This window comes from Callorhinchus milii, unplaced genomic scaffold (genome assembly GCF_018977255.1).
Source record: "Callorhinchus milii isolate IMCB2004 unplaced genomic scaffold, IMCB_Cmil_1.0 Scaffold1, whole genome shotgun sequence".
Taxonomy (NCBI): domain Eukaryota; kingdom Metazoa; phylum Chordata; class Chondrichthyes; order Chimaeriformes; family Callorhinchidae; genus Callorhinchus; species Callorhinchus milii.
Window position 1 is genome coordinate 34,507,389 of NW_024704742.1, and position 11,539 is coordinate 34,518,927.

At 46.6% G+C, this 11,539-nt stretch overlaps 1 protein-coding gene across 1 annotated transcript in view; it reads right to left on the bottom strand.

Moving 5' to 3' along the window:
* The window catches only part of LOC103180911 (glutamyl aminopeptidase), a 30,630-nt gene extending 26,535 nt beyond the window's left edge, over window positions 1-4,095 (bottom strand). The window contains exon 1 of the mRNA XM_042339950.1: window positions 3,437-4,095. Coding sequence (XP_042195884.1) covers window positions 3,437-4,080 — 644 coding nt within the window. The 5' untranslated portion in view covers window positions 4,081-4,095. The remainder of the gene's footprint in view (window positions 1-3,436) is intronic.
* Between the last annotated feature and the right edge of the window lie 7,444 nt (window positions 4,096-11,539).

Consider the following 11,539-nt stretch of genomic DNA (forward strand, 5'->3'; position numbering starts at 1 on the left):
CAAGGACAGTATGTTGCAGGCATTTACAGTTCAATGACACCAGCCAAAGCAGAATGCACAATAAGTATACACAATAAGCATACTGCCTTCTAGCAAATGATTAGTTTGTAGATGCCATCCTTTGTGGAAATTAACATTGCCAGAATATGTGTTTATTTGTTCAAAATATAATCAGGAAATAAACCTGAAAGAGAAAACGTTTTGGAAAATGTAAAAAGTAACTTTTAAAAATTGTGCCAACTTTTATTAAAAAACTAACATGTAGATTCATTTATTCATGTGCTTATGTATATCCTACATAACATACATTATTTCAAAATTTCTATACATTTTGGCAATCATCAATTGTTCCACCATTGTCAAATTAGTAACAAGTGACTATTCTCCTTGAGGGAGGTAAGTGGGGATCTTCTTGGAGCTGAACTGGCTCCAAGGTGACATGTTTGGCAACAGAATATCAGAATTGAGCCCACTCTCTGTGGCAGTCTTGGTAGTCCAGTTCCTAAACCAGACAGGGCCACAGTACTCAAGGGTACTGTTGATGAGAGCCTAGCCAGCCTGGTTCATCGACAGGATTTGAAAGAACGGACCAGTCCCTGGGACCAGTCCCACTCTGCTCCCACGAACCCTGTAAACAAAAGCCCTAATGGATAGTGTGGTCCTCGCTGCACAAGCAGCAAGGAAGCTTGCCAGACAGTGCTTTCAATGTCAAGCTGACACTCCAATGCAATTCAGGGTGTGTTCTGCATTATTGAAGGAGCTGTTCTTCGTATGAGATTTTAAACCGAGGCCTCTACGTCTGTTCATGTGGACATTAAAAATACATATGGCACTATTTGAAAAGAGAATAACAATAACCTGCATTTATATAGCACCCTTCATGCCAGACAGCATGCCAAAGTGCTTAAAAAGTATTTTCTGGGGATCCTGATCAATTATCCCTCAAATAAAATTCATCATTCACTCCAAGGCTGTTTGTGGAACATTGCTGTGTACAAAATTGGCTGTTGTATTCATCGACTAAACACATACACTTTCCACTTTACAACATCCTGTATCCTGTGAAGCGTTTTGGAATACACTCCTGAGGCTATACCAAATGCAAGGATTTTTATTATTATATATTTATGCTAATAGCAAAGCACAATTTGTTAATAGCAGCTTAATGGTTAGACCACTCGCTTCGCAAGCGAGGACCTGGGTTTGATTCCCAGCAGGGCGAAACCTTGGGCAAGTTTTCTTACTCCACACACCTGATAATTATCCCTCAAGAAAAAAAATAATTTGGTCACTCAATCCACGACTGTTTGTGGGACACTGCTGTGAGCAATTGTCTGCCGTGTTGTGTCCACAAAATATACAGTCAATTCACTTTACAGTATATTCTGTGAAGCACTTTGAGACGTCTTGGAAGATGTGAAAAGCGCTACATCAAATGCAAGGATTATTATTATTATAAGTTTAAAAGTTGGTTTAGATTTGGAGAGTCATAACTCAAGTCATGCTGTAACCATTGACGTTGATTCATTTCCGAAATCACTTCATGGAATAATTTAGGGGAATGACGCTCAACATCAAATCCACACCATCAGGCAGCTTTATACTACACTTTTAGTGTCAATTTGATGTTGAGTGCCCACTTATCAACTCTGGATAAGTAATGTTAAAAATGGCAATCATGTTAGATCACCGGGAACCAAATTGTCATCACTGGGATCCAAAACACATCATTCACAACCAGGATTCATTGGTATCTCCAGCTGCTGATGGCGAACTGCTAATTTCAAGACAGCAAAGTCCGAGAATAGTTGTGAGGGAGATTATTGTTTGCTCTGGATCTTTAAGATTCAGTGGTTAAGCTACAGTGGCTTAGTGGTTCATGCAAGCGAAAGGATCTGGATTCGATTCCCGGGCAGGACAAAACGTTGGGCAAGTATCTTAACCCCACATACCTTGGTTTATCTAGCAGTAAGTAGGAACCCGGTTGATGGATTGCTTTTCCCGGGGTAATAATCCCTTCAAAAAAAATAATTCGGTGACTCAACCCACAACTGTTTGTGAGGGACTGCTGTGCGCAATTGGCTGCCGCGTTTCACCCGTATAATATTCAGTCAATTCACTTTTCAGTGTATTCTGTGAAGCATTTTGAGACGTCTCAAAGACGTGATAAGACGCTGAATCAAAAATCAAGGATTATTATTATTATTTGCTGAGAAAATTGAAGGCTTTGTGGCAGCTCCTTGACCTGAAATTCACAATTATTTTTATATCTTTATATCAACCTCTCTGCTCCCTCCGCTCAGCAGGCACCGACCTGCTCCACATTCTCCACCCGGCCCACCCCACCGGTCTCTGCCCCCATCCTTTGGAATTCCATCCCACATTCCCTTTGCCTCGCTCCCGCCCTTGCCTCCTTCAAGGCACATCTCAAGACCCTTCTCTTCGACCACGCCTTCGGCCACCCTCTCTCTGATCCCAACTCCCGGCTCTGGTCCAAATCCCCGACTGTCCAGCATCTTGGGACTTCCTCGCAATGTGAAGGGCGCTCTACAAATGTACTTTTGTATTGTATGGCATAATAATAATACTTGCATTTGTCATAGTGCCTTATCACGTCATTGAGCGGTCTCGAAGCTCTTTACAGGACATACTGTAAAGGAAATTGAAAATGTAGCGCGTGGCGAAACCGGGCAGCCAGTTGCACACAGCAGTGTCCCACGAACAGCCGTGGAGTGGGAGATCAATATTATTTTTGTGTTACTGTTGCCAAAGGTCACCCGGAGAGAGAGAAACTCCCTTCTCTTTTCCAATAGTGCCATGGGATCTTTGGTGCCCATTCCAGTCATAAATATAACCTCAATCAAGAGGGAGGGAGGGAGGGAGGGAGGGGATAGTTGCCATTATCATGAACCCCAATACCTTGAATTGAATCAGAGGCGTTAACATGAACCCCAATACCTTGAATTGAATCAGAGGCGTTAACATGAACCCCAATACCTTGAATTGAATCAGAGGCGTTAACCCTTCAATCTCCAGTAACCCCCCCCCAAAAAAAAAAATCTTACAAAAACCCACTGCGCTGCTCTGGAGCAAAGTAAGAATAGGCGATCTGTGTGGGTGTGAAAAGCGAGTGAGAACAGCTCAGAGAGAGGGAGAGAGAGGGAGAGAGAGAGAGGAGAGACAGACAGACACACAGACACACAGACATCCTGAAGGATGTGAACAGTAAAACCCTCCAGTCACCGCACTCTGGATGCAAACCCGAATCTGCAGCCGGACCCCCCCCCCTCCACCACACACACACACACACACACACACGAGAGAGAGAGAGAGAGAGGGAGAGAGCATAGGCGATGATGATGATGATGATGATGAACATTATTATTATTATCATTATTCTCACTATCATTGCAGAAGAGCAAAACACCGCACTCACTTCGTCACCCCGTTCTCCACGTAGGTGGTCCTGTAAAAGCCGACCAGGGAGCCCAGCAGAGTGCCCCGGAACCGGAGGGTGAGGGAGTACCCCTCCGCGGGCTCGAGCTCCCGCTCCAGCTCCACCACCACGTACTCGTGCGCTCGGTACTGGAAGCAGCGGCGGACGGGCAGCGGGTCCGAGCCCCGGCGGACCCGGGGCCGGGAGGTGATGTTGGCGGCCCTGCTGTGCAGCCACAGGTACCGGGTGGGTTGGGTCACGTTGAGGTGAACGACGCTGGTCCCGGCGTACGACCCCCCCTCCAGGTCGGGCTGCAGCTCCAGGTCGTAGTGCAGCGGGTGGATGTGGTCCGGGAGGCGAAAGTCGCTCCAGGGTCCGTCGGCGTCCAGCGCAGGCGGGCACTCGCCGGGCGGGGGCGGGGGCGCCGAGGGGTCGGGCTGGCCTGGGCTGGGGCCGGGGGGGCCGGGGCCGGGGGTCGTGCCCTGAGGGGTCGGGGGGTCCGCGCAGGCAGCCCCGGGTTTGGTCAGTCCCACTCCCAGCCCGACCGCCAGCCCCACGGCCACAGCCGCGCCGCACACCAGCAGCACCACCTTCCACCTCAGCCCCGGCCGCTTGGGGATCTCGTCGTAGTCCATGTCCAGCATGTTCCTGCACTGGCACTGCACTGCACTGGCACTGGCACTGCACTGGCACTGGCAGCTGGGGGTGTTGGGGGTGTTGGGGTTGGGGGGTTTAATCAGCAACAGCCTCGGCTCTGCTCTGCTCGGCTCTGCTCGGTCTCGGGTCAGATACAAATCGAGTAACGTGTCGGTCAGCAGTATTTGCAGCTGATGGGTTCCTCTCCCATCCGCAGGGGCTGAAGTGCACTCGGTTTCCTCCCCGGATCGGGAATGCAACAACGCAAATCCGATCCGTTCTGGGCTCCTTTTTTTTGTTTTGCTAACCCCAACCCCCAAACCCCCCCCCCCACACCCACACACACACACCACACCCCATCCCCACACCCACACCCCCCCCACACCCACACACACACCACACCCCATCCCCACACACACACACACCCCCCCCCCCCACCCACACACACCACACACACACACACCACACCACCCACACACACACACACACACACCCCCCCCCACCCACACACACACCACACCCCATCCCCACACACACACCCCCACACCCACACACACACACACACCACACCCCATCCCCACACACACACCCCATCCCCCCCCCCACCCACACACACACACACACCACACCCCATCCCCACACACCCCCCACACACACACCACACCCCATCCCCACACCCCCCCCACACACCCACACACACACCACACCCCATCCCCACACCCCCCCCACACACACCCACACACACACCACACCCCATCCCCACACCCCCCCCACACACACCCACACACACACCACACCCCATCCCCACACACACCCAAAAAAAAGCATCGTTATTGACTTCCAGCACAAATTGATGGCTCAGTATCGAACTTCATCTTTGATGTATTGTTATTATTATTGATGCTCAATAATTTCCGGAACTTTCGTGTTTTTTTCTAAAACTTTGAAAAACAGACATCTGCAGAACTGAGTAAAATCGCGTTTAATCGGTGAATTATTTCCCCACCCTTTCCCTTTACGATTGGTCCTTGCGATTGCTGATACTTTTTCTTTCTCCTTTGCACGACTTACTTCAAAACCGGATCCATGTCCAGTTGAGGTCGAGGACATAAATCAGCCAGAAAACATATATTTATGAACTCAGAAACTAAGAGGTTTTTTTTTTGCACCAAGTCCTTCCGACATAGAGGCGCCTTCCGACATTTGCCTTCATAAATCTAGAAGTGGCTAATTCATCACCAACTAGACTTTCTTTTGGGTACATACATTAACCCTAAGTGAAATATTGTTTTCCCTGATCTCAGAATCTTGCTGTTTGGCCAACTATCCTAAATGAGTCACTGTTTCATGTCCCAATTACACTTCTGTTGGCATTTTTTCGCCAACTTAATACAGTCAATCCACTTTACAGTGTAACCTGTGAACCGATGTGAGACATCTCAATGATATAAGATGCTATATCAAATGCAAAGATTATTATTATTTTCTTTGTCTCTCACCGATGCTCCATGTAACTCTGCTATTTGTTGCATCATCCACCATTCAGAAGTACAACTGACTCAAAACTCCGCTGTCTGCATCCCCACCCACCCCAAACTCCGCATCCCCATCACTCCAGTCCTTGCCAGGCTCCATTGGCTTCCTGTCGCAGAACTGATTGATTTTAAGATCCTCACACTCACCTGCAAATCACTTAATCTCCTATCACCTCCCAACCTCTTCAACCTGCTCACTCTCCACTCCACCCAGCTCCTTCGTTCGGCTGTCTTGGTCTTCTGAGTGTCCTCCTACCTTTCCACTCCATCACCGGCCATGCTGCCTTCAACCACTCCATCCCAAGCTTCTGGAAGTCCCCGCCTCAGGCCCTCTGCCTTGACCCTTCTTCCCCATCTTCGAATCTCACCTGAAGACTTTCATCTTTGATCGTACCTATGATCACTTACCTTTCTAACTCGGCATCAAACTCCACCATTGTTCAGCACTCCGAGATGCCACCCTATGTGAAGGGCATGATATAAATGCGAGTTATTGTCGTTAATTTGGAGTCAGTTTTCCCTCAGTTGCTAACATGGAAATGGTCCTAAGGCTAAGAGCATGAGAAACTTCAGGCCACAGATTTCTATCACAGAAAGAACTGATTGTCTCCACAGTTGTTTGCTAAGCAGAGAACTATAACAGGCAGTCCAAAGCCAGGAGCAGAATTGCAACCATAAATTTTAAGTATTAATGTGTGAAGCTCTGTTTCATTTTGGAGCATTGAACAGTAAAACCACACTTGTACTGTTTAACCATTTGCCACTTCCTCCAATGATGTACATGTAGAAAGTTTGAAACAGTGTTCTTTAATGTTGTGGAAGAATTTGTCAAGTGACCAATTCTTTAATAGCATTAAAAAGATCAGAATTCCATTTATTGTATGGCTCAAGATTGTCAATGGACCATGGGGAGCAAGCCCGAGCGGAGGCAGCAAACAGGCTGATATGGGATAATGAGGTCAGAGAGGTAGGGGGAGCAAGACCGTGGATGGCCTTGAAGGTAAGGAAAAGGGTTTTGTACTTGATTCTCTGAGGAATGGGGATCCAGTGAAGCTATGCAAGAACAGGGATGATAGGTTCCTGGAGCCTGGTGCGGGAGAGGACATGAGCTGCAGAGTTCTGAATAATTTGCAGCTTGTGGAGGGAAGAGTTGGGAAGTCCAGTGAGCAGGCAGTTGGCGTAGTCAAGCCGAGATTTAATGCAGTGAGAGGCAGTGGTGAATGTGGGCATTGCGGCAGAGGTGTGGAAAGGCGGAATGGGTCACGGCACAAATGTGGAGTTTGAAGGATAGCTGAGGGTCGAAAAGGAGACCGAGGTTTCGGATTGGCTCGGTGAGGTGAAGAAAGCAGCCATGAATGGTGATAGTGCCAGAGGCTGAGGCTCTGCCTGGAGCCAAGCAGGAGGGCCTCTGTCTTGCCAACATTACTTGTCCAGGACTTGATGGCAGACAGACAATTAGCCAGGACATTAACGGTCATGGAGTCGAGGGTGGAGGCGGAGAGATAGAGTTGGGTGTCATCCGCATACATGTGGAAATTGACCCCATGGCTGCGGATGACATTGCCGAGGGGGAGCATGTATAGATTGAAGAGGAGGGGACCGAGGACAGAGCCATGATGGCCACCATACATGACAATGTGGAGGCTGTAGGAGAAGCCATGGGTGGCCACGAAGTACAGATGGTGGGATAGGTAGGATTGGAGCCAGGCAAGAACAGAACCATTGAGGTGGAGATGAGAGGAGAGGCGGTGGAGAAGTATAGAGTAGTCAATGGTATCGAAAGCAGCCGAGAGGTGAAGAAAGACAAGGAGTCAGAGAGAGCCCTGGTCTCAGGTGGACAGAATGTCATTTGTCACTTTGACCAGGGCTGTCTCTGCGCTGTGAGCAGCACGAGATCCAGATTGGAGGGGTTCATGGTGGGAATGCAGGGAGAGGAAAGCGAAGTTGGGAAGCGATGACTCATTCTTTGACCTTTGATCGAGAAGGAAGGTTAGAAATGGGGCAGTAGTTGGAGAGCAGAGATGGGTGAACGGAAGGCTTTTTAAGGATAGGGGGATGGCAGCTGTCTTTAGGGGGATGGGTACAGTGCCAGTGGACAGGGAGAGGTTAACAAGGTCTGTTAGGAGGCCAAGGAGGTGGAGCTGAGACATGAGGAGAGGGGTAGGGATGGGGTCAAAGGAGCAGGTGGTGGGTTTCATTTGGGAAATAATGGAGGTGAGGGCCGAGGGGGAGACAGGGTCCAAAATATAGAGGGAGGCATGGGTGGGGGCTTGAAGAGGAGCGGGAGGTGGGAACAGGGTGCCGGTAGAGGGGCTAGAGGTGGCAGAGCAGATCACCTCAACTTTGGAGTCGAGGAAATGCATCATCTCCTCGCATTTGGTGTTGGAGTAGAGGATGGCAGAAGGAGTTGGTTTATGGTAGAAGAGAAGAGTTTGGGGTTGTCCTTAGCTTCCAAGATGATTTTTGAATAACAGGATGATTTAGCTGAGGCGAGGGCAGCGTGGTAGGTCTTGGTGCAGTCCTCGCTTTCCTCTCCCAGCATTCCCACCATGAACCCCTCCAATCTGGATCTCGTGCTGCTCACAGCACAGAGACAACCCTGGTCAAAGTGACAAATGACATTCTGTCCATCTGCGACCAGGGCTCTGTCTGACTCCTTGTCTTTCTTCACCTCTCGGCCACTTTCGACACCATTGATGCCCACCCCCCACTCCTTGCCCAGCCAACCTCCAATCTGGTATCGAAAGCGGCCGAGAGGTGTCCTCCATGTGAAAGATGCTATATCAAATGCACCGCTTATTATATTATTATTTCATTATTTGTTGAGAATTTCATCTGAATATCACGTCAATACATTTCCAGATTAATGCATAGTTGTTATCCTTTTCTCTGTCTTGCTCAAAGGCAGCTCTGAGGAATTCTCCAAAACACAGCAGTTAAAAGTGATGCAACACAAGTAAGTATGTATTCCCAATTCCACAAATAGTGAGCCTCTGACTTCAATTTAACTGCAGAAAATGTATTCAAACACTTCCCACAGGAGGGGAAAGGACGTCTAAAAGGCCAATATTCTTTTAAAGCTATTACTCCTATAGTTTTAATAAAGTCCACTGATCTTCTTTTGAGATTCTACAATAAGTCTTTCTCCTAATAAATTTTCTTCCCTGAGCAGCAGAGGAGAGTAAACAGCATTGAAAGCCAACCTTGGCAACATCTTCTGGCCAAACAGTTCATAATGGATCCAGAAAATCAGGCAGCACATATCCCGAGGGACAGTTAAAATACTGGGTTTCATTACAATATTAATATTGTTCTTATGTTATGTCATAAATTTAAAAAGGTGTTATTTGGATTTGGAAAATGCTGCAACGCTCATTAAAAAATGTGTTTACCCTGAACAAAGCAATATTAAATTTAAATATGTAACCACTCTGCAGTCTAAGAAATATTAATCCATCAATGGTTACTTTTTTTTTACAATTATATTGGAGGCAAGCGTCAGAAAGAGAACGATTAGGTTGAGGTTCATAAGAAAGAAAAATCCCCACAACTCTAATGGTTTGATGGCTGGAGTTGAAGCTTACTCTGCTGAAGCCCTCTGCCTCCTTGTCCTCCTAGATCTCTCTGCCGTGTTCGACACAGTTGACCAAGCCACCTCCACTCCCTCATCCACCTTAGTGGGACTGCACTCGCATGGTTCAAGTTCTACTTAACCAACCCCCTCCAATTCATCTTGGCAAATGATTTCTCCTCCCATCCCCGCCTGGTCACCTGCGGGGTACCCCAGGGCTCCATCCTTGACCCCCTTCTTTTCCTCATCCATGATGCATGGAGTCCTGTAGCTCAATGGTTAGACCACTCGCCTTGCAAGCGAGAGACTTGGGTTTGATTCCCGGCAGGGCAAAACTTTGGGCAAGTTTCCTTACTCCACATGCCTGATAATAATCCTTCAAAAAAAAAATAACAAAATTGGTCACTTCAATCCACGACTGTTTGTGGGACACTGCTGTGCGCAATTGGCTGGTATGTTTCACCCACAAGTATACAGTCAATTCACTTTACAGTGCATTCTGTGAAGCGCTTTGAGACATCTAGAAGACGTGAAAAGCACTATATCAAATGCAAGGATTGTTATTATTATTATATGTTCATTTGTAAAGTGCCTGTGCGATGCTCCCCACAGTCAAATAATCCGCCGGGTCCCACAGTGATTGATGACCTAGGCACGTTATTGGTAGATGGCGTTTGCGAGTGTAAACGTACTCCAGGATGTTTCAGCACTTTTAGGGATAAGAGAAAAAAATTGAAGGAGGAAAAAAAACCATCCTTATTCAGAATAAAAGCAGCAAGAACTCATAAACAAATAAGACCCCCTAGTGATTTTTACTCTGAGAAAAGAAAGATCTGATGGCAGTGTAATAACTTTCCCGTCCTAATTCTTGAAGACTTGCAGGGACTCGCTCCCGTGCTGGTTAGATGTGCACTCTGCTCTCGAGGCCACTCAACGAGATGACTAATCAGTTTCTACACGGCTTCCCATGTCGATAAGAATCATCCTTATTGCTCCTCAACAGCACAAACTGTCTCCCTCTCAACTGCAATTACAAGTAATCTGATGGACTTTGTTTTTTATATGATTAGGTTACTTAAGTTCATATCAATGCTGTCCATTATCTCAGTTCTTCATACCAGGTTAATATAAGATACAGGATCACAAAGATTATAATGCTTTGCTTACGAGCGAATCTTTTACTGATGTAGACAGAACTGTGTGTAGATAAGACCTTAGAATTACCAAAATCTCATTTGCACATAGCTGATTGTTCATTCTGAAAACAGATATTGTTTGGAATAAGAATCTAATACAAGATCACAAAATTGGTTTGGATGAAGCAGACATTTCAGCCTATTTGATCTCATCCTCATTGTATATGTTTCAATCTACATGCCTTGTTTGCTCAAATAATGCACGGATATATGCATTCTGCCACACATCCTTAGAAAATCAGCGCTTCAATCATGGATGCAAAGTAATCATGTGCCTTTGACTCAATATCCAAAAATGTATATGAAAGCAAAACTCTGGATTGGTCTCCATTACAATAACCATTTGCGGAAAGTAACACAAATATTTTGTAAAGTTCCAATCAACTTTCACTGTGGTCCAAATTTTTTTTTGTAAATTTTTTTTTCTCTTATTTGTTTGATCATTTGTACCATGTGTGGCCAAGGGATGAAATGAGTAACCTGCATCCGAGTATCAATCAGTGCCAGTCTGAAACTGGGTGCTGAGGGCTGATTTTCAGAAGTAGCCTCAGAAAGGATCCTTGCTTTTTCCATTTCCTGTGGGTAATTCTACAATTTACTCATTATTAAGGTCAAAATCAGTAACTGCTCTTAGTGGTTCTGGATTCACCTCCATTTTCCCTCCTTTCTTGTAAGGAAGAGCCTGATCTCCACCTATTGCCATCTAGAGAGTACAGCTATAGTCAATAACTCAGCACATGGAACACAGGAAGCGAGCACAAGTCCAACTGATTTGTGATGCACCTGACTTTTAGTGATGTCCTTCCATTTAGAATTGTATTTCTGCTGATTTGATGTGGAATTATTGTATAATAATTTTCCTTGCATTTGCTTACATTGGGTGTCGGCCTAGCTTGGCTGGTATCACTCTCACCTCTGATTCTGAAGGTTGGGGATTCAAGCCCCATGTAAGATCTTTGAACTCACATAGTCTAGGCTGACATTACAATGCTCTGCTGGGGTGCACTGTATTGTTGAAGGAGTTGCCTTCAGATGAGATGTTAAACCGAGGTCCACTTTTACATCTCCAGTCTGGGTGCACTGAAATCCTCTGAAGTGTTTGTTAACCCGACACTCTCACCTCTTGAGTCAGAAAGCGAAGGTTCAAGCCCCACTTTGCGACTTG